At 39.6% G+C, this 24,532-nt stretch overlaps 1 protein-coding gene across 1 annotated transcript; it reads right to left on the reverse strand.

Annotated features, from left to right (window-relative positions):
• Positions 1–5,880: 5,880 nt before the first annotated feature.
• Positions 5,881–24,520, reverse strand: LOC141085316 (sialic acid-binding Ig-like lectin 14). The gene is made up of 8 exons (XM_073570596.1): positions 24,394–24,520; positions 18,457–18,581; positions 16,943–17,314; positions 15,201–15,467; positions 14,444–14,485; positions 13,007–13,091; positions 7,485–7,581; positions 5,881–6,067 (listed from the first exon to the last, which is right to left on the reverse strand). The coding sequence occupies exons 2-8, from the start codon at positions 18,497–18,499 to the stop codon at positions 5,918–5,920; spliced, it is 1,056 nt and encodes a 351-aa protein (XP_073426697.1). The 5' UTR covers positions 18,500–18,581; positions 24,394–24,520; the 3' UTR covers positions 5,881–5,917.
• Positions 24,521–24,532: the final 12 nt, after the last annotated feature.

Below are 24,532 nucleotides of genomic sequence, written 5' to 3' on the forward strand. Positions count from 1 at the left end.
AGGGAGCCTATATTGCACAATTGCCCAAAACAATATGTACTAATAAGTGCATAAAGACTTCATACATAGGTTGAACAAAGGTTACAATGCATCTGAACTAGAAAGAACCTTCCACAGTGGAAACAGGCATAACCAATCAACAAGTTCATATGGATTCTAGGTATACATATTGTACAACTCAGCTATCACTAAGTACCTCAACCATATAGCATTACGGTATGAACCCTACCAAGGTTTAGTAAATGAACGGTATTTATACCAAAGCACTTACATAATTAGAGTATTTGGCACTGGCTTCCCTATCGCCCCAACGCGTGTTTTGCTTCTTCATCAGGAGAAGAAGCAAAACGCGCGTTGGGGCGATAGGGAAGCCAGTGCCACATACTCTAATTATGTAAGTGCTTTGGTATAAATACCGTTCATTTACTAAACCTTGGTAGGGTTCATACCGTAATGCTATATGGTTGAGGTACTTAGTGATAGCTGAGTTGTACAATATGTATACCTAGAATCCATATGAACTTGTTGATTGGTTATGCCTGTTTCCACTGTGGAAGGTTCTTTCTAGTTCAGATGCATTGTAACCTTTGTTCAACCTATGTATGAAGTCTTTATGCACTTATTAGTACATATTGTTTTGGGCAATTGTGCAATATAGGCTCCCTATTTGGATAGCAGTATTCCTATTTTATTCATGTTCTTTATTGAGTGATGTATATCATATCATTGTGTTTAATAAAATTTGTACATTTGGCAATTTAGACTCATGTCTTTTGGTGTATGGAATTTGAGGATTGCATAGTTTTTTTAATTTGCAGCGTGTCAATTCATTTGTATTTTTTACTATTAGAAAGCAATGTGAAACTGCAAAATGCTGCAAAAAAAGTAACAAATAGGTTTTGCTGCTTTTTTTTTTTTAATAAAACTAACTGTAATTAACATGTATATTTAGACAGCTAAAAAAAAACGCTGCATAAATCCAGCAAAACCTGCCTTTTAAATCTTTTAAATGTTTTTACTATTAAGTTTGGGCTGCAGAAAAAAAATAAAATGTCGCCAAAGCTTTGCATGTGAAATATTTCCTGCCCACAAACTGGTAAGGGCGATTATTTGGTGTATCATAAGTAACAATTTTGAAAAAAAAAACCTTTCCAAAATAACATTTTCAAGATATTTTAAAAACATTAAAATTTTACAAAAGCTTTTTTTTTAACAGAGTCAGAAAAATTCAGATGTACTTGTACGTAGGAGTCATAGATCCAATCCCTCCATTAATTAGATTAGAGAATTGCATACTGCACAATTATGGTCCTGTTACAAAAATACCAGACTCCTGTTGGGAGTTGTAGTATAACAAGGACACATTGTATCAGTGTTAGCAATAATCTTATATTAGAAACTAATAATGCTAAAATAATCTTCATCTAAAGATAGAGAATAAGAAAGAAGAGTGTACGTACCCGCGGTCAGATCCAGATTGTGTAAAGTTCAAAGCCAAAAATACGATGGTGAACCTCACAGTAAACATCCTGGACAGTGCCAAGTGCCCTCTAGTGGTGAGTCGGAGAAAAGTAATGTGTCTTAAATTATTTCTGATACATGATTTATATCTAGATTTCCGAAAGAGGGAGATTTTCACATTTGTTTTACTCCCCCAAAAAAATCATTTAGATATTTCCAAATTCAAATTAAATGTGATGTTATTTTTTGTAATATTAAACAAGCAATCTATTTTATTCCTTCTCACCAAGACTCATTTTCACTTTTTCCTACCTTATTTCCGCCCCTTTGACATACCCGTATGGCAGCTTGCTTTTTGTAAGGAGAGTTAAAATTTTAAATGGCACCACAATGTGCTGGAAAATGGAGAAAAAAAACATTCCAAATGGGGTGATTTGATTTAATAAAAAAGAAAAAAAAAAGTATTTACGCCATTGGTAATTGAGTTTTGCTTTTAAGATTTTCATCCTGCCGTAAAAATGACCTGGCAGTTTGATTTTCAAACTTGTATGTTTTTTTAATTTTTTTAATAATAGTAGAATAAAAATTTTAGTTTGTGTCATCACTTTCTGAGATTGGTAACATTTTTGTTTTTCAATCTATTGAGATACACATAGATAACTGACTGATTTACTGAAATTGTTTTGTCGTTTTGGTCGCCTTTTGTGTAGTAACCAAAAAACTTAATTTTGGCATTCTAATTTTTATTTCTCCATGTCTACAAATTAATTTTAGGTTTTGATAGACCAGACGGCAAGATTCAAAAATATTTATTTTTCCTTTTTTTTTTTTTAAATCACTTTTGGGGGATTTGATTATTTGATTGCTTATACTATTTATTGCAATACCGCAGCACTGCAGTATATAATGTAAATAGCTGTCTCCAATGAATGTCAGCCTATGATTAAGTTTCAAAAAAGTACCAGAAACTGTTCCATTTATATGCTGCTGTCGTACATTTACAGCAGCATATAAATGGTTAACATCAGGGATCGGAGCTCAGCTATTATAATCATGGGTCTAATTTTGATTAATGAATGATGCTCTTTTTGTACCCTGTATTTGAGACATTGCCACTTTATTAACCTGGATCATCATGTTGCAATGATATTTATTCTATGAATTTTCTACCATTGTCATTTATGTCCAAATGAATAGAAGAAATACAGTTTCCCGTTCCTGGAGAAATTTACTTTATTGGACAAAGTATATAAAATCCAATTTCATATCAGCATATTGTCACCACCAAAGGTGGGACAGAACAGACACATTTCGAGCTTAGCAGCTCTTAATCATTGCTCTCAGTTTGTTAGAGAATTTTTGGTTAATTTTTGTTGGTTCTAACATGTTATGTCCCTTCTTATTGAAACACCGGGACTACTTTATGCTTAAAAAAACCCCAGTGCAGCCACGTGGATGGACTGTGTGCCCTGACCCTGCACCCGGGGACCAAAAACACTTACACATTTTACGCATTACTTTAAGGCGGTTACTTACGTCTATGAGCAGGAAGATTTGCTGCAAGAACAAGATATTCTACCTCTGGAGAGACTCTAGTATTTGTGTTATTTTTTTGGGGTTATAAAGAACTCTATTTCTGGTACCTCAACATATACCTCGGTACATATTTTGCAGTCATTCGGGTTTCCACCGATATATTTACTGGTCTGCCAATTTACCTTTGACGGAACTCTATCTCGGAGTCCCGATGTGACCTATGGGGGGGAAGTATTGTATGGACCCCACAGATTTGCTATAGACATTGGGTTCTGCCCTCACTTAGCGCCCCACAGCAACTTACATGTTGCTCAGTTACCCATCTACACCCCATACCATGGAGGTGTAGATGCTGATGTCACACCCCGCTGTTTGGGAATTGTGACTATAAAAGCACTTTGGTTCAAACTATTCGTTGACCTTTGCTATTTTATAAAATATATATGGTGGCAAACACCGGGGACGGCTCTGTTTAAGCCAGGGGATATATGTAGTGACCAGAAAAACCATTACTAATGTATGTTATATGTCATATGGTAAGTGTGTTCTCTATCCCTTACATGATTGCATTTGTGACACCGGTTTCCCGTCTTGCCTTGGGAGGAGGTAAATTATTTAATATTATGCTGCCCTCTCCTGCCTTGCTTTGGTATTACAACTTGTAGTACTATGCTGCCTTCTTCGGCCTTAGTTTGGTATTGCAACTTGTTTTTCTGATTTGAAAATAAGTGGCAGTTGGAGGTGTCTGAAAAGAGACTGAAAAGGTCATGTTACGTGTGGTTTTGGTGATGAGAGGAGGTAGGAAATTGAGGCTCCTCGTCTAGGACAAGTGGGTAATACAAATAACACCCTTTTTGGAGTGCCCCACGTTTACAACAACAGAGTGCTGGGACAAGAGAAGGAACTGCACAACTGCGCAGCATATTTTTACAGATACACCGATCCGATTAAGGTCAGCTAATCCTCCCCCTTCACGCAGCACAGTTATTCAAATGGAAAGTTACTTCCATCTTCCCAAGGCCGGGACCGAGAAAAGGCTTTGACTGACACAAAGTGCAAGGAAAATTGTATCTGCTATCCAAGACTGTTATATTGAAAAACATAACAATTGTTACAAGTATTCAGTAAAGTTCATCTTTCAAGTTTGCACGAGACCCTTGGTGTATGCTTCTTTCTTCCGTGGCCTCATACCTTGCAGGCATCAACATAACTCTCAGACTCATATATCCGTCAACTTCCCCTTAATTAATTGCCACCTAACCTAGGGATTGTTAGAGCCATCGGAGTCACCGTGACTGAACCACCCTCCGAGGTACTAGGCCCTGCATCCCACAAGGCGGTGCGACACCAGGACAACCCATTCTTGATCTAATTGTTTGGCCCTGATAAAATAAAAAAGCCTTTACTCACCTCCCATTACCGATGCCGTTCCAGCGGTGTCAGCACTCGTGCTCCCACGGCTCTCATACAGTTGTATAACATATGTTGAATGGCGCCCAAATCAGCGCTTGCGTCACTGTCCCCGCCTATGGATGTTTTGAACCTGAAGAAGATGTCAGGACTGTGACTGATCTCTGACTTCCTCTTCATGTTTGAAACGCCTGTAGGCGGGGACAGTGACGCAAGCTCTGATTGGATGCCCAGCGTGTCATACAACCACACGGGATTACGAGTGCTGACACCGCTGGAACAGTGCCGTCATGGGAGGAGAGTATAAGCTTTCTCATTTTATTGGGGCCAAACATTTAGATCAAGTGTAAATTTAAAATAGCAATCCTTTTCTACGGTGAGAGAAACTGCTACAAGTGGAGCCAGAGATCTTCTTCACCTAGTGCTCATGTGAACAGAACAGGGAGGTCAGAAGGTGTATGGGCATTAATTGTTTCCACACATCTTGAATGAATTGTCTCACTTAATCTAATCCCATGCCATACAGTCTGCATTTACTAACATTTTTGATAAAGTGGTAATAGGCGCCACTGGGGTAATAAGTCCATTTATGACATTTCTTCCTCCTGAATCTTCCCCATCACCTGTGAGTGACATTATTGAGAAGAGTAAGGAGCTGTAGCAACTTAGCCATGAAGTGGAGACCCTGTAACATTAAAGAGCGGGGTCACCAATTGCTGAGGAGCAGAAGGCATAAAAGTCTCCAACATTCTGCTGATCCCATTACTACAGAGTTCAGATTTCCTCTGGTATAACATCAGCACAAACATTGCACTCCCACCAGGCGCTTCATGGCTGAGCAGCTGCATACAGCTGTATATCAACAAGCACAATGATGAGCATTGGATGGAGCTGTGTAAAGGCACCATCACTGGACTCTGGAGGAGACATGTTCTGTGCAGTGACAGATCGCACTTCTCTATCTGCGTCTGATGGAGAAGTCTGGGTTTGGTGATTCCAGGAGGACATTGCCCTCTGACTGCATTGTGCCACTGTAGTGCTGGTGGAGGAGGATAATGCTCTGGGCTTGGTATTAGAGGGCGGCCTTGGCCTCTTAGTCCTAGTGAAGGAGAATCTTAATTCTTCAGCACATGACATTGTGGACACTTGTAGCTTCAGCTTTGTGGGATCAATTGTAGGAAGGCCCTTATCTGTCCCCCATGACTGTGTCCAGTGCATAAGGTCCATACAAACAATGAACCTTGTTGGAAATCTTCCCAGAAGAGCGAAAGAAGTGATACCTCCAGAGGAGCAACCTTTGGTTGTGGGATGGGAGATCAGAAAAGCTCATGGAGGGGGCACATATTTTCCTCCATATATAGCGTTTGTACATTTATTAGACTAGTAAAAAGGTTCTCCTGAACCATAAAAAATGTTGTACCCATAGCTGCTAATCATATATTAACTCTATAGACACAAGATAATTACACAAAATTCACAGATCAAGATTGGATCACGTCTCAGTTTATCTTTATTTCACTTTTATTTCTGCATATTCTGATTCTGGTTGACTTGATTTCACTTTGGAGGGTTTAGTAGTGAAAGTGACAGTGGAATAATGGAGATTGTCTATTGCTGTCACTTCATTGGGATCCAGCCCTGTAGTGTTGTTTGTTGCCTCCTGTAAAGGAAAGATAACTATTAACCACTGTATAAAATCAGGATCAGTGTTGGGTGCTGTTTAGGCTTTATTCACACCACATTTTAACATCTGTTTACCATATATGTGGCACTGACACAGACCTGCTTTTCGCTGTGCCCACTGCAGCCAGAAATGCTCAATTACAGAGCTGCATGCAATAACTCTGGCACAAATCCTTCTACTCACCTCACCATTCACTGCTCCGGCTCTTTCGCTACTCGACATCACCCATCCGATTCTCACTCCTTTTTCTGATCCTCGCAGCAGGACTGAAATTACCACACCTAAATCACTAGGTCAAGACTTCTAGTTTTCATGGGGCTTGAGAGAGTTCTTTGCATATGCAAGCTAGTTCACGGGGCGCACATCGTCACGTCATAGCACAGTGACCTTTCGCACACTTGCGCAGAATCAGGGGATCTTAGAGTGAGCGGTGGCTGAACATGCAGTAAAGAGTGGACAGGTGAGCGGTAAGGTGAGTATAGGGATGTTTTTTACTTTTTAATATTTTTATGGCCTTTTATTATTTAAAAAAATGATGGTCAGTGGGCCCTATTTGCTGGGTTGTCGCAAAAATGAATTAGAAAAAAAATCATCATTTTGATTAATGTGGATTTTTGCAAAATTTTGGTGGAATTCAACTCTACTCAGATTTATTTGCTCATGTGTAATGTTAGTCATCAACAATTTTTCATCCAATCTGATTCAGGGGTGTGCTGAGCTGTCAGTGTGTTTATTGACAGCTCGACTAGCCAATCTGTGACTGTGAGGCGTCGGCTGTCTCAGGTGTTCGCTATCCAGGGTAATTGCCCTTCCTTCTTAACTGAGCAGCTTCTCCCAGAACACTGCCAGACGTACATTCATGTTGTGAGGTTTGTCCTTTGTGCTTTCCTGTGCCTTAAGTTCTATATTCATGATCTGTTGCCTGACCTTTGACTTCGTTCTGACCATCCGCCTGCTTAACCCCTTCAGCTCTGATCCGTTACCCTCCCGGTATTCTGACCTCGGAACGTTACCTGACTATGCTTTTGTCTCTTCCTTCTGCTTATGACGTACCCTCCTGGCTTCTGACCTTGGACTCCCTGACCACTCTGACTCATGACTTGGCCATGAGAAGTGACTAGCATCACAATAACCATATTTTCCTTTTTCACATCATATTGTCCAACTATACCTACTAAAAGGCACAAGAACCAATATTGGGTGCTGATTTAAAGCACCGAATGAAGGGGCTTCAAGGTGTCAAATACGGTAGCTTTTTTTTTTTACCTAGGATCCGTAGGTTTAATGGAAAATAAGTTCTCATAGCTGAAGCTATGGTGGATGATTGATGGATAATGTTTGGTAGAGGTCAGTGCTGCACATACTTTACATATAGTATCATTATTCTGTATACCTCAGCTTTCTGTCCAGACTTCTCATTTGCTTGTGGTTCCTTTCTCTCAGATGGTTCTTTTGCTCTCACATAATTCTTCTTTTTGCTCATTTTTTTGCTGAAAATAAGTTGAATAGAATATCTAAGAATTATACACTATATAGGACAGATAAAAACTGAAGGAAACAGAGCGTACCAGACCATAGGATGATACCTTTATAAAAAGACACATTACATCTAGGTAATAAATTATTAAACAGCATGTATGTAAGTTCTTCGATAAGAATACAGTAATTAACAAGATCCAGCACGGGTTTCTAGAAAACAAGTCATGCCAGACTAATCTAATTTACTTCTATGATGGAATCACTGACTTGGTGAATCAGGGAAATGCGATAGATATAGTATATCTTGACTTCAGCAAAGCATTTGATAAAGTATCTCATACTATCCATATTGAAAAAATTACCAAGTGTAGGATTGACAAGGCTACAGTTAGGTGGATGCATAACATGCTGCTTGGTTTGAATGGTGATCTTAGGGTTTACTCATACTGTACTTCTTCCTTCAAACATGGCGAGTGGAGTTGATACCAAAAAGTTCTATTTTGGTCTCATCTGACCACATGACCTTCTCCCATGCCTCCTCTGGATCATCCAGATGGTCATTGGTGAACTTCAGATGGGCCTGGACATGTGCTGGTGTGAGCAGGGGGACCTTGCGTGCGCTGCAGGATTTTAATCCATGACAGCGTAGTATGATACTAACGGTAATGTTTGAGACTGTGGTCCCAGAGCTCTTCAAGTCAATGATCAGGTCTTCCCATGTAATTCTGAGCTGATTCCTGACCTTTCCCAGAATTATCCTCACCCCATGAGGTGAGATCTTGCATGGAGCCCCAGACTGAGGAAGATTGACAGTCATCTTGTGTTTCTTCCATTTTCTAATAATTGTGCCAACAGCTGTTGCCTTTTAACCATGCTGCTTGCCTATTGTCCTGTAGCCCATTCCAGCCTTGTTCAGGTCTACAATTTTTTACCTGATGTCATTAGACAGCTCTTTGGTCTTTTCCATGGTGGAGAGGTTGGAGTGTGATTGAGTGTGTGGACAGGTGTCTTTTAAACAGGTAACAAGGTCAAACAGGTGCAATTAATACAGGTAATGAGTGCAGAGTGGGAGGCTTCTTAAAGAAAAACTAACAGATCTGTGTGAGCCAGAATTCTTGCTGGTTTGTCGGTGATCAAATGTTTACTTCATGCAATAAAATGTAAATTAATTATGTTAAAATCCTACAATGTGATTTTCTGGTTTTTATTTTTAGATTCTGTCTCTCACAGGTGAAGTGTACCTACGATAAAAAATTACAGATCTCTCCATTCTTTTTAGGTGGGAAAATCTGCAAAATCGGCAGAATATCAAATACTTATTCTCCCCACTGTAGCTTCAAATTTTATGCCAAAAAACTCAGTCTGAACATAAAACAAATAGCCTAATAGATATGTAGTTTTGATATATTTTTTGTTCCAAAGAACACTACCAATAACACAGCATATTTGCCTGGTCTTCTAAGGCAGCGACAGCCAAGACACCTCAATGCTGAATCATAAAAAATAAAATGTAATTTTAATAGTATGTTTATATTTGTTTAAACAGATATATTTTTTTGTTTTTGTTTTAGAAAATGAACTATACAGCATTTACTCCTGTTTTTATCCTAGATTTGAGTATACACATTCCTTTACCCTTCTAATCCGCTCTCCTTGCCCTTTCCCTGCCCATCTCTCCCATAACAATTAATAATATGGCTTAAGTATAGTAAAATTGAAAGAAGATATACTTAACCCCTTTGTGACAGGGCCAGTTTGCAGCTTAATGACCGGGCCAATTTTTACAATTCTGACCAGTGTCACTTTATGAGGTAATAACTCTGGAACGCTTTAATGGATCCTGCTCATTCTGAGAATGTTTTTTCGTGACATACTGTACTTCATGTTAGTGGTAAAATTTTTTCGATATGTCTTATGTTTATTTATGAAAAAAACGGAAATATGGCAAACATTTTGAAAATTTTGCAATTTTAATACTTTAAATTTTTATGCCCTTAAGTCAGAGAGATGTGTCACACAAATTTCTTAATAAATAACATTTCCCACATGTCTACTTTACATTAGCACAATATTGGAAGCAAATTTTTTTTTTTGTTAGGAAGTTATAAGGGTTAAAAGTTGACCAGTGATTTCGTATTTTTACAACAAAATTTACAAAACCATTTTTTTTAGGGACCACATCATATTTAAAGTCATTTTGACAGGTGTACATGACAGAAAATACCCAAAAGAGACAGCATTCTAAAAACTAGACCCCTCAATGTGCTGAAAACCACATTCAAGAAGTTTATTAACCCTTTACGTGCTTCACAGGAACTAAAGCAATGTGGAAGGAAAAAATTAACATTTAACTTTTTTGTGCAAAAAATTTAATTCAGAACCAATTTTTTTTATTTTCACAAGTGTTAAAAGAGAAAATGAACCACAAAATTTGTTGTGCAATTTCTTCTGAATACGCCGATACCCCATATGTGGGGGTAAAGCACTTTTTCAGCGCATGGCAGAGCTCGCAAGGGAAGGAGCGCCGTTTGACTTTTTCAACGCAGAATTGGCTGGAATTGAGATCGGATGCCATGTTGCGTTTAGAAAGCCCCTGATGTTCCTAAACAGTGGAAACCCCCTACCAGTGACCCCATTTTGGAAACTAGACCCCCCAAGGAACATATCTAGATGTGTGGTGAGCACTTTGTTGTGCGATTTGTCCTGAGTACGCTGATACCCAATATGTGGGGGTAAACCACTGTTTCGGCGCACGGCAGAGCTCAGAAGGGAAGGAGTACTGTTTGACTTTTTCAATGCAGAGTTGGCTGGAATTGAGATTGGACGCCATGTCGCTTTTGGAGAGCTCCTGATGTGCCTAAACAGTGAAAAAAACCCACAAGTGACACCATTTTGGAAACTAGACCCCTTAAGGAACTTATCTGGATGTGTGGTGAGCACTTTGTACCCCCCAAGTGCTTCACAGAAGTTTATAACGCAGAGCAGTGAAAATAAAAAAAATCACTTTTTTTTCCTCAAAAATGATTTTTTAGCCTGCTATTTTTTATTTTCTCAAGGGTATCAGGAGAAATTGGACCACAAAAGTTGTTGTGCAATTTGGCCTGAGTACGCTGATACCCCATATGTGGGGGGGAACCACTATTTGGGCGCATGGGAGCACTCGGAAGGGAAGGAGAGCCATTTTGGAACCCAGACTTTGATGGAATGGTCTGCGGGCCTCATGTTGCGCTTTAAGAGCCACTGATGTGCCTAAACAGTGTAAACCCCCCACAAGTGACCCCATTTTGGAAACTAGACCCCTGAAGGAGCTTATCTAGCTATGTGGTGAGCACTTTGAACCCCGAAGTGCTTCACAGAAGTTTATAATGCAGAGCCGTGAAAATTAAAAATAATTTTTTTTCCTCAGAAATGAATTTTTAGCCTGCTATTTTTTATTTTCTCAAGGGTAACAGGAGAAATTGGACCACAAAAGTGGGTGTGTAATTTGGCCTGAGTATGCTGTTACCCCATATGTGGGGGACCACTGTTTGGGTGCATGGGAGAGCTCGGAAGGGAAGGAGTGCCATTTTGGAATGTTGCGTTTGCAGAGCCACTGATGTGCCTAAACAGTATAAACCCCCCACAAGTGACCCCATTTTGGAAACTAGACCCCTGAAGGAGCTTATCTAGTGTAAGGTAGCGCTTATTGCTAGTGTTGGGGGACACTCACTTGGCTGCGATAAACAGTCAATGTGGTTTATTGAACGGCATAAACCATATAAGGCAACACAAAGAAAACAGTCTTGTATCAGATAGATCAGTGTTCACATTAGAGCTCCGCTCTCTCAGTTCTGAGGCCACACAGGCTGTGCCATGTCCAGTAACAGGCTCTATAGCCTCAACACAGTTATTTCCCCCTTTTGGGGATTACCTCTGAGGAGCTCATGCTCCAGACGCCGACTCTTGGTTAGTCCTTTCTCCCGGGGAAGCGGCCGCACTGGGTTCACCGATCCGGACAGTGCCTTATTCACTAGGCCACCCCATGGTTCCAGAACTACAGCCGGGCAGTGGCTTTCCCAAACGCAGGCCGTCACAGACTCTGCTCACACACGTGGCCGATCCGGGTGCTGTTCAGGGATCCGACCCTACTCCTTGGGTCTCCCAACACACTGGCCTCACCAGGTCCAGGGCCTCAGCGGGTGCTATTCAGGACGTCCTGAGACCGTCCAACACTCACGCTTCACTGGGTGCTATTCAGAGGTCCGTCCCTACTCCCAGGGACTCCCAACACCCCGGCCTCACCAGGTCCAAGGTCGCAGCAGGTGCTCTTCAGGAAGGCAGCACACCTTCCAACACCTAGACCTTCCAGGACCTTCCACCCTGAAGCATTCAGGTACACACTCTCTCTATGTGACCTACCCTGGTCACCTTATATGGTCCGTAACCATGCCCACCAGATCACATGACTATGACCTCATCGCAGGTCCTATTCAAACACCCAGCCACACACACAGGCTTTATCCTGGGCGTTCAGACATACGCCCCTGGGTGGGTTTATAGTTGACTGCTCCCACCCATCTCACCAAGTCACCTGGAAGCTTTTCCCTGATACATAGTAACAAACACTCAGCAGTACCTCTGTTGATCAACACATGTTCCAGCTTCCATCACAAGGCACCCACACTTGTGATACATATCATAGGGTTAATAACGGCGATTGCAAAAGCAGGGTCGGTAAAAACTTACCCGATTCATGTTCTCTTGAAACTCGGCTACCCCCTGCTGCCTTGACCCCGGAGAAAATCCGACACTGGGGGGGCGCTATTTACTTACTCCACAGCGCCGTGAATTCACGGCTCTGTGGTTTAAGTACCCTTAATTACCGCCGTTAAAAGGCGTATCGGCGGTCGTTAAGGGGTTAAAACATATAAGTGATATACCACATGTACAGCTTGTTATTGTTGTTAAAAATCTATTGAAACAGAAAAAAAACTAGATACGTCCTTTCCTCCCTTCCTACCTCTTTTTTAACATTTGTGATGCATAAATATTTTGCTTTGAAATAAAAAAAGCACAATAAACAAGCTAACCAAAAACAAATAAAGCTTATTTTTTGGCACTCTGTCAGGAGAGGTGTAGAACATTTTGTATGGCCACCCATTGACAGTGATGTGAATTGCAGCCTACTGAAGTTTTTTCTAGCGTGTCATAAAATGTATTAAATTGGGTTTTATGAGAAATTGTAGTCCGTAACAAACTTCAACAAAAGAGGAGGATGGACACATCGAATTTTGATAAGGACATAGTCATGAGTTAACAGCATACCATGTGGTTATGAATGGTACTGCTAAAAAATAGAATTATGATTGCCTGCACGGTCAGTACTGTAGAAAGTGCAATCTGTACAAATTTTCAGAATTATTATAACCAAACGATACAATGCATATGAAATCTTACCTATTAATTAATTTATATAGCAAAATGAATAGGGTTGTGACAATCATTCCACATATGAATGCAAGTGCTATATCCCGGTATTTATCTGTTCGAAAAAAAAAAAGATTTGTCTACATTACTTTAATTAAATACTATTAGGCCTCTTTCCCAACAATAAGGCATCATTGAGAAATTATTCTAGGGGCACAGTTACACTAAATAAATTGATAAAGTGACAAAAAGGGTCTCAAAAAGGCAAGTTAATTAAAGTTTTTATGGAGTCACATGATCCCTCCCAATCAATAAGCAGATTTAAAACTATCTATGAAACAATCTGTAATCATACCTCCCAACCATCACAAACCCACAGAGGCATTTAAAGAATTGTGAAGTTGTACTGACCTCAGCTTTATCTGTGTTATAAAGATGCAGATATAGTTAAATACAATTATTCTTGAATAAGGATGGGCAAATCCAAACAGTAAAGTTCAGGATCTGTACAAGACACCTAGTGTATGTGCACAAACCCTGAAAAAAAATCCCAGAAACGCGCGTCGGGGTGAGGGGACAGAGTAGCTGGCCAACCCAGAGTCCAGTCAGTATAGTCACATACAGGTAGGAAAAAGTGGAGAAGAAAATAAAATAAAAAGTAGCAGATTAGAGGTAGACATGAAAAAAGAACAGAAGGAATTACTTGAAAAAGTAGAAGGCACAAAGAAAGGTGAGGAGGAGTAAGACAAGGGGGAATAGAGAAACTAAGAGAAGAGGGTAAGAATAAAGAGAAGAATGAAAAAGACAAGATGAAGGACCAAGGAAAGAAGTAAAAAAAATAAGAAAGAGAAAGATGAAGAAAAGAAAAAAGGAAGAATGCAAGGAAGATTGATATATTTATTAAGAAGTGAAGGCTTGCATTACCAAGACAGGTTTACCAATTCAGAAAAAGATAACTATGTACAAGTATGTGAATGAAGTGTTTAGAGATATTTCTAACGAGCTGCTTACATCTATGGCAAGGGGCATCCTCTAGGTCTAGAGAAAAAAGGTTTGAGTATCATCGCATACATGGATTCTTTACTGTAAGAGCAGTGAGACTGTGGAGCTCTCAGTCATATTATATTTGAATATTAACGGGGATTTTACCAAGTTTCAACCTTCTTTTACTCCCTACTAATATGGGATAACTTTTCCGATCCCTGAAGGAATCCCCACCAATCCCAAGAACAAGGCTCTGGGCAAGGAGAATGGACACTGGTGAATAGATGGGAGAAGAGGTCTTCATGTCATAAAATTGTATCAACTTGGAGTGTAATGGTGAGGAGAGGCATTGGAGATAGACCTGGGTTCCCAGATTTTTTTTAACATTGGAGAAGTTGCAGAGCCACAGGGAAGACTCCATTCTATTGCATAAAGCTGTGTTATATTTGCATATAATTTATGTTCTTAAAAATATAACTTTACCTTCAGATGATTGACCGGAGAGTTCCTTATTTCCAGGGGGGGCTGCAAGAAAACACTGCCATTTAGCTGCTATTGGACTAGGTTGGCTACATTACTTATCTTAATGGATGGTGAGAACATTGGATGACTCCGATCAAGCCTACAATGAGAGCAAACAATGGTGTAGCATTAACAAGAACCATGACACAAAGCTTGAGAGATAACATCTCATTTCCCAGTTGGGTTTTGTTGATAATGAACCATCCAACTTTAATTTTTCTATGGAACCTTCTCATCTCTACATAATCACTAGTATGGCTACATTTTCCTTTCGATGGTTTATGTATTCCTCCTCTAGTATGATTTCCTATTTTTGATGACATAAAATGGTTTTGAGGAAATAAATTGGTCTCCATTTTATTTTTGAAAAAACACGAGTGGATGAAGACATGAGCTGGAAGAGCAGTGTCCATCACTCTTCACTATTACTTTAGAAGAAATGTGAGTCAGAAGGACGGTGTCAGACTTGATTATACTTGAAAGTATTGTACCCAAAGTATCGATCATCTATAAGATATATTAGGTTATTTGTCAACATTCTCATAAGAAACAGACCCATGTGGCAAGAGACTGGCTCCAAAGACACCTTCAATTAGGGTGGTATTCTGCTGAGCATTTGGGGCCATATTTAAGTCAGAGTCTGTATCCTCCTGATGATCTTTTGATTTTCTGGTGGACCTCTCCAACCCAGTAACTTCCAAAACTAATATTTACTCACAGTAGACATCAAGGAAAATGGTTTTCCCTGTTGTCTTCTCCTTTATGTTTGTAATTTCACATGTGATGCTTTCTTGGTGATCATCTGTAGAAGGAGAAAATGTTACAGTGGATGAATTCTTCTTCCAGATGCCGGCCACATTACTTTTCCTCCATTGGAAAGTTAAGGATGATGCTGGGCAGTTTCCAGGGGGAGCACAGGTCAGGGTCTTATTGATACCAGCAATCACCGTCCCAAGATCCGAGATGACCGGTTCTTCTGTGAGATCTACACAATGAGAAAAGAATCTTCTGTCCTTAAAATATCTACTGCAATGTATCCAAAGGAACTTTTTGTGAACAGGAAGTATGGCCAGTGACATTGGGGTAAGGCAAATATTTTTCTCCCCTTACTGGTTGACAGTTAACTCTCTGAGTCCATTCCACTAGTCCAATATTGATCCCCCTATCCCCACGTATATGTATTCTATTTAAAAAAAAAAATAAAGACATAATTATAGTTTAGCATTGAACCCTCTAGTTCTTTTCTTCTAAAAAGTTATGTATTATCATTTTTTTCAATTTAATTTTTTTATGTAACTATTTTACTAGTATAGCCCTAAACCTAGCCCTAACTCTATCCATAACCCTAAACCTAGACCCAACCCTTGTCATAACCTTAACCCAAACTGTCCTAATTTTAAGTGTGGCACATGTGAAAAAGAAAAAAAGATCAATAGTAAACTTTAAAGAGTAACTAAACTTTTGTTGAAATTTGTATATGGTCTATGTAATTTTTTTCCATGCAGATTGCTGGGTGGTCCGTATATGATATCTCAAAAGACCCCTAAAAAGTGTCCAAATGTGGGAGCAGAGACATGGACTGTCCTAGGCTTTCTAGTGATTCCTTACTCTGTGTCAAGGCATCTTCTGCATGATCAGTGGGGTCCCGAGACCTTGACCCCCACTGATCTTCACAGAATTAAAAGGCCGGCAACATATAAAAGCTTTCAACAAAACTTTTAAAACTCTTTAAAGTTTATTATTATTATTTTTTTTACAGTGAGATCTTTAAATTAGGGACAACTTTGCCAGCATGCTTCTGTCCCACTTTTCAGGGGAAAGAGAGAAGAGGTGCAGTATTTGTCACCTCCGTTACTGCCTATGCAGAGTGCACAAGTAGAAATGAGTTTATTATTGGCTGCTGTTCTCGGAATAGGCAGTGATGCAGATGACAAAGCTCTGTTATCTTGGAAGCTGTCTATTTCATGAGGCATGGCGCCATCTTCTTGTATGTCATAAGAGGTATCACATCATGTGCCGCTCAGAGACGTACCGATCATGGTGATGACTACATTATGATTCTATAATATATATGTGTGGATGATATCTGCACTGTTGTGACAAAATGAATCCAGATATAGTTGTAATACACTCTGGTGGTTATTCAACGTGTTCCAAAGCCTGCGGCTTCTTCTTCAGGAAAGAAGCCATAGACTTTAAAACGCATTGAATAAACCACCAGAGTGTATTACAACTATATCTGGATCCATTTTGTCACAGCAGCGCGGATATCATCCACACATATATATTATAACGTCTATGAGAGGTCATTTGCCGACCTCTGGATCTGCAGCAGCTGACATCTACATGCTTTCTCTCTGCCCAGTTCTCTAACATTGACTGGAATGATCTGTTTGATAAGACCTTATTGAGCTTTTCTGTTTCCTATTATTCTACTTACATTATGATTCTGGCACTTACCACTCACAGAAATGGAGGTTGCTGTGTCTTTATAATTATATCTCACTTCACTCTCTTTACTTTCTTCAAATCTGAAGAGATATGTCCCATTATCTTCTTTCCTGGCGTCAGTGATTGTTAGGGTGCAGTCTCCAATATCTGGATTTCCCGTCAGATGGAAGTTTGGTTTTTGCACATCACTGGATTTATTATTTGTGGCTACGATATAATAAGGAGATAAAGGTACTTTGTCCCGTAACCAGTACCCAGTGGAATTACTGAATGTCTTTCTACTGTCAGCGATGAAGGTGCAAGGAACCGTCACACAGAGGCCCTCCTGTACACTGACACTAGGAGAGACTCGGGTAGAATAGCATTGATTAGGTGTGACACCTGTAGAGGGATAAAGTAGGGCATTACTACGACTAAAAACATCAACATAGATATTGATCAAAGGTGTTTTTTTTAAACTTTACCTGTTTTTTTCAGAATTCAGTACAGCAGAATGAGACAAGAACAAAATCAATTCAATTTGTAGAAATTTGCTGCAACCGGTCAACTTGAAAAATTTCTTAGTGTCATTTTACACATTGCGTGAGTCACATTGTCTTTACTATCCCAATCAGTATGTTTTTAGAGTGTGGAAGCAAACCAGACAAATCCCTCACAAACACGGGGAAAACATGCAAACTCCTTGCAGATGTTGTCCTTGGTAGGATTTGAACCCAGGACCCCAGTGCTGCAAGTGCTAACCACTGAGCCATATCATCATATTTGCATGGTATAAACTAGAGAGAGAGTTCATAAATTTAAGTGGAAATTAATCATAGTTGAATTTTGCAAAAGAAATTTATTCATCAAAATGCAGATTTTTTTGTAATTCACTTCAGCGTGGATTTAGCAAAATGGTACCTGCTGTCCACCATTTTTCTAAACTGTTAAGGGCCATCAAAAGTTAAAAAAAAAATTGTTATACTCACATTATCACTCTCCTTTCCGGCCCCTCTGCCCCTTCTAGTCACCTGTCTGGTCCTCATTGCATCTTCTTCTGAAATCACCCAGACCTCTCACTGAGAGGTCATGGTGCGACATCATGACGTTCTGACGTTTTGCTCACTTGCACAGAGCCCACTCAGGCCTCATCAGAGTTGGAAGATTCAGCTCTGTGTAAGAGGTCCTGGGATTTCAGCATTTGGGGCAGAGATCTGAAGTTGCAGTGAGGACCGGATGGGTGACGATGAGGAGCCAGAGAGATGAGTGGAGAGGTGAGTATAAGTATTTATGTAGAGCATATACTTTATAGTATATAAAAAGCTTAGATAGTGTAGCATAGAGGGGCACTGAGGAGCTGTCAATCAGGCTGGTTTTAGAGATTGATTTTAAAGTTTAAGAAAGGATTATACAGCCATTGATATGGATTTACATAGAAAGTACACCAGCCTCATCAAGTGATCTATTGATTATTGTGTACAGCTTGTGAAAACAGATGTGATTCACATCACCAATATGTTAATATACTATACTATTGTACTTACTTTTCCAGAGGAGAGGAAGGATAACCACAAAGCTGGCCCACATAATGTTAAGCTTTATGTGCTGCTTCTTGATACTGAGATAGACTTTTTGTTGATATGTTGTAACTTTTTGTGGATTGCAGATTCTATGGAACAAATCCTATTTTACTTTTTTTTGCTATTTTTTAAAAGTAGAAATATAAATCTATCTATAGTGACGAAAATAAATATTTTACAAGTTTTCCCACCTACAAAGAATGGAGAGGTCTGTATTTTTTATTGTAGATAAAATGTACCTGTGAGAGACAGAATCTAAAAATAAAATTCAGAAAATCACATTGTATAGTTTTTAATTAATAAAATTGCATTTTATTGCATTAAATGAGTATTTGATCACTGACCAACCAGCAGGAATTCTGGCTATCACAGACCTGTGAGTTTTTCTTTAAGACCTCCTACTCTGCACTCATTACCTAAGTTAATTGCACCTGTTTGAATTTGTACCTGTATAAAAGACTTCTATCCACACACTCAATCACACTCCAACCTCTCCAGCATGGTCAAGACCAAAGAGCTGTCTAAGGAATTCAGGGACAAAATTGTAGACCTGCACGTGGCTGGGATGGGCTGCAGGACAACAGCCAAGCAGCTTGGTGAGAAGGCAACAACTGTTGGCACAATTATTACAAAATGGAAGAAACCCAAGATGACTGTCAATCTTCCTCAGTCTGGGGCTCCATGCATGGTCTTGCCTCGTGGGGTGAGGATGATTCTGAGAGAGGTCAGTAATCATCCCAGAACTACACGGGAGGAACTGGTAAATGACCTGAAGAGAATTGGAACCACAGTCTCAAACATTACTGTTAGTAACACACTACACCGTCATGGATTAAAATTCTGCAGGACACACAAGATCCCCCTGCTCATGCCATGGCCAGGCTCATTTCAAGTTCACCAATCACCACCTGGATGATCCAGAGGCGGCATGGGAGAAGGTCATGTGGTCAGATGAGACCAAAATAGAACTTTTGTGTATCAACTCCACTCGTTGTGTTTGGAGGAAGAATAAAGATGAGTAAAGCCCCAAGAAAACCATCCCAATCATGAAGCATGGTGGGGGAAACATCATACTTTTGGAAGTGCTTTTCTGCAAAGTGGACAGGAGAACTGCATTGTATTGAAGCGAGGATGGATGGGATCATGTATAGCGAGATTCTGGCCAACAACCTTCTTACTTCAGTAAGAACATTGAATATGGGTCGTGGCTGTGTCTTCCAGCATGACAATGACCTGAAACACACTGCCAGGACAGCTAAGGAGAGGCTCTGTAGGAAGCATTTAAAGGTCCTGGAGTGGCCTAGCCAGTCTCCAGACCTGAACCCAATAGAAAATCGTTGGAGGGAGCTGAAAGTCAATGTTGTGCAGCGACATTCCCGAAACCTGAAAGATCTGGAGAAGATCTGTATGGATGGGGGTCAAAATTTCTGCTACAGTGTATGCAAATCTGGTCAAGAACAACAGGAAACATCTGATCTCTGTAATTGCAAACAAAGGTTTAAATATCAAATATTAAGTTCTGTTTTTCTATTTTATCAAATACTTATTTCATGCAATAAAATCCAAATTAATTATGTAACAATCATACAATGTGATTTTCTGGATTTTATTTTTAGATTCTGTTCCTCACAGGTGAAGTGTACCATAAAAATTACAGACCTCTCCATTCTTTGTAGGGGGAAAACTTACAAAATCGACAGTGTATCAAATTCTTATTTTCCCCACTCTATCTATCTACAAAGAAAGGAAAAAGAAAAGCAGCATAAGGTAATTATGCTCCTGGGTGCCGTGCCTCCCAGGCAAATACCAAACCATCAATATAGAAGACAAAACATGGAGGCAGCACACCAGTTAGAGGTGAAAAAATAGTTCTATTTATTAACACAAAATGGTGACGATGCAGCTCAAGATGTAAGCCTTTTTCAAGCTTAAAAAACCTCACATCTTCAGCTTAAACGTTGTCATTTTGGGTGCTGCCTCCAAGTTTTGTCTTCTATCTAACTATATATCTATTATCGATCTATAATCTATTTATTTATCAAGCTATCTATTATCTGTTTATTGCATGTCTATCTATCTATCTATCTATCTATAATCTACAGTATCTATTACCTACTTATATGTCTATTATCTATCTATCATCTATCTAATATCTATCTATTATCTATCTGTTCTGTCTCCGACATTTAATTCATAATCTTCGATTGTCTGTCTGATAATATGTACAGTGATTACTAGTGAATATGCAGAATGTTCAGTTTTTTTCATAGATTCTATTGTTTTCATTGTTTCTGGCTCCCTCTAGTGACCAGAGTCATAACCGCAGTGTTATTATGTTATTTTACTTTCACTTTCTAATTCCCTCCATTTGCAATGCATTCTGGTAAGGTTTCAATACACCCTGGTAACCTTTTGCAAAGGATTATGGTTAGTTCAGCCCCCATTTTCCCTCCAGTCCACCATTTTCCCTCAGCCTGCATCCTGGAAGCATCTCATTTCTCTTCTCCCCTTGTGAGTGCATCGCTGGTATGTAATCATGCTTCCTGTATCTAATTTATGTCCCATATTAGCCTGCCTAGTTAGTTTTCCCCTGATCAGCTAGTAGTGCAGATGTTGATTTATAATGTACTGTATATATGTATTCCAATGTACCCCGTACTGACTGAGTGTACAGTACAGACCAAAAGTTTGGACACACCTTCTCATTCAAAGAGTTTTCTTTATTTTCATGACTATGAAAATTGTAGATTCACTCTGAAGATATCAAAACTATGAATTAACACATGTGGAATTATATAATTAACACAAAAGTGTGAAACAACTGAAAATATGTCTTATATTCTAGGTTCTTAAAAGTAGCCACCTTTTGCTTTGAATACTGCTTTGCACACTCTTGGCATTCTCTTGATGAGCTTCAAGAGGTAGTCACCGGAAATGGTTTTTACTTCACAGGTGTGCCCTGTCAGGTTTAATAAGTGGGATTTCTTGCCTTATAGATGAGGTTGGGACCATCAGTTGTGTTGTGCAGAAGTCTGGTGGATACACAGCTGATAGTCCTACTGAATAGACTGTTAGAATTTGTATTATGGCAAGAAAAAAACAGCTAAGTAAAGAAAAACGAGTGGCCATCATTACTTTAAGAAATGAAGGTCAGTCAGTCCGAAAAATTGGAAAAACTTTGAATGTGTCCCCAAGTGCAGTGGCAAAAACCATCAAGCGCCACAAAGAAACTGGCTCACATGAGGATTGCCCCATGAAAGGAAGACCAAGAGGAATCACCTCTGCTGCGGAGGATAAGTTCATAGTTTGGATGCCTTCAGAGTGAATCTACAATTTTCATAGTCATGAAAATAAAGAAAACTCTTTGAATGAGAAGGAGTGTCCAAACTTTTGGTCTGTACTGTATATATGTTTGTATTGTAGGTTCACCGCATCAATATACCATCACGTTCAATAAAGCACAGATTCAACCTACAGTCTCCTTATTGGACCCCGGTATAGCGGTTTAGCTGATCTGTATAACTGCAAATAAAAGTCTGCCTTATTCAGTGAGGACAGAACAGTGAAACAGCGGCCCTCCAGCTAGTGAGAATTCAGGGAAGAGACAGTCTTCCATCTTGCAGGACCGCAGAGAAACAGTGGGCATCCAGCTAGTGGAATTCAGGGAAAAGACAGCCCTTCATCCAGCTTGCAGGAAATAGTGAAACTGCACTCACCCACCTAGTGAGATTCGAGTCACCGGCTACACAGAGACTAATACAGCTACAGCAATCTCTGCACAGCCAAGCATTCCTCCAATACACCGTGTCCCACAAATCACACAGGACAAAATCTGTTACATCTGTCTCCTCAAAGACTATATCCATCAGCAGCATGGTCGCCATTGCCCGCGCAAATGCTGAAGTCGCCAAAATGCTTTGTTGTAGAAGAGATGAAACTCAAATTAGAGAAAGCACGCCGAGATGACCAAGAGAGAAAGTCACGTATAGAGAAAGATGACCAAGAGATAAGGATGCAGTTAGAGAAAGCATGCCTATAAGACCAAGAGAGAAGGTCACGCTTAGAGAGAGATGAGCAAAAGAGAAAGACGCAGATAGAAAAGGCACGTGTGGATGCCGTCTTAGGGAACCCAGCAGTAAAAAGAGAAGCTGCCGCAGCACTAGCCGATGCAGAATTAATAGAAGCCGTGCACAACCCTGAGCTGCATAGCCGAAGCAGAAAGTCAAGTCTAAAGTTGCCACTGCAAGATTCACCTCAAAGCACATCTCAGTATGTTAATGAACTTCCTGATTCAAACTATAACCAAGAACATGACACATCCAGTGAAGAGAGTGAGATTTATCATGAGGCTCAGCTCCAGGAAAACGTGGAGCAAAACAATTCTGCTAATGACTACCTTGCTCCTCACCAGGTAACCAACGTGAATCACCTTGCTGACACACCGAACATCAGACCGAAGCAATATGACACCGGCTGGCATCACCCTGAGGATACTAACAGGTATGAACGCACCTCACATCACTATCAGGGTGACCCATCACCAGTATACTCTGCTGACAACCGGTTCACAACAGAATTTGCTGAGTTCTTCACGTGACCTGGTTGCTAAGGGATATATATGTTTGTATTGTAGTTTTACCGCATCAATATACTATCACGTTCAATAAAGCACAGATTCAACCTACAGTCTCCTCACTGGACCCCGGTTTAGTGGTTTAGCTGATCTGTATAGCTGCAAAAAAAAGTCTGCCTTCTTCAGTGAGGACAGAACCCTATCATTATCTATCTATTTATTTATCAATCTTTTATCTATCTATTATTTATCTAACTATCCATCTAGCATCTATCTATTATATATTGATCATCTATCTATCTGTCTATCTATTTGTATATCTAGTTTAAATGTATTGTAAAAAAGTAATATATCATAGAAAATGTGAAAAAAACCCAAATGTATTAACTGGATACAGACTGTTGTGCATACAGCATGTAAACGTTCACACTGGCCACTGAACAGAAAAAACAAAGACAGAAACATAATGATTAAATACCCTGCTGTAAATAAACAGCATAGTGCATGAAAATAATATGATTAAAAAAAATGAGAAAGTCATCCCACCTCTTCATAGTGACCGTAATTGGGACAGTCCTAGCTTCATTATTAAAAACCTTACCGTTTGTCAAGTGACATACATGTAGATAAGGCTGAGATGGACTGCGTGGTCACACAGCCATGGGAGACCTCATCAATATAATGCCCAACTCAAAAGAAAGGCAGGTCACACCATTATATGCGCGTGATGCAGACAGACAGAAAAGACCCAAAGGTATGAACTAGTTTATAAATTGGTGTGCATGCAGCGTGTAAGGGGACGTTCACACTAGCCAATGAACAGAAAAAAAAACAAAGACAGAAACATAATGACAACATAAGGCTTGAAAATAATATACAGTATTTAGTTAATATTTTGAGCAGGGCATTATTGATGTGGTCTCCCTCAGCCGAGCATCCACTAGTTGAACCCGGTCGGTCTCAGCCCATATCTACATGCACATCACTTGACAAACGGTAAGGTTTTTAATATTAGAGTTAGGACTGTCCCAATGACGTTCACCGTGATGAGGCAGAAGGGCTTTGGCATTTTTTGATCAAAAATCATGTTAACTAAATACTTTATATTATTTTCTTGCACTATGCTATTTATTTAATTGCTGCAGGGTATTTTATCATTATGTTTCTGTCTTTGTTTTTTTCATAAAAAATGTGATTGATAGTCAAAGTGTTTGTCATTATAGTACATGATTTAATTTATGTAATATCCTGAGCTGTATTTCCGTTTTAGATTAAATATACCAAATAGAAGATTCTATATATAAAGGTAAAGAATAGTCTTCACTCACCTTTTAAAGTCTGTAATATTGGAGGTATAAAGCCGGGCACCAGTGATCACCTCTCTTTACCGTTCTGAGCACAATGGAGTCTACCTCTTGAATCTTCCGCTTGCTTTGCTCAACATCATGTTCTTCCTTCTTCTCATTG

The sequence above is a fragment of the Dendrobates tinctorius genome, unplaced genomic scaffold (genome assembly GCF_039654945.1).
Source record: "Dendrobates tinctorius isolate UK_male_01 unplaced genomic scaffold, ASM3965494v1 ptg000028l, whole genome shotgun sequence".
NCBI classification, from domain to species: Eukaryota; Metazoa; Chordata; class Amphibia; order Anura; family Dendrobatidae; genus Dendrobates; species Dendrobates tinctorius.

Bases quoted from the DNA above. Each gene is read 5' to 3' on its own strand.
- LOC141085316 (XM_073570596.1), bottom strand. From the start codon at position 18,499: ATGTGGGCCAGCTTTGTGGTTATCCTTCCTCTCCTCTGGAAAA. The intron at 14,486-15,200 runs GTGAGTAAATAT...GTTTTCTTGCAG, and splicing joins CATTTTCCTTGATGTCTACT to CCCCCCCTGGAAATAAGGAA. The intron at 13,092-14,443 runs GTAAAGTTATAT...TTTTTCGAACAG, and splicing joins CTCCGGTCAATCATCTGAAG to ATAAATACCGGGATATAGCA.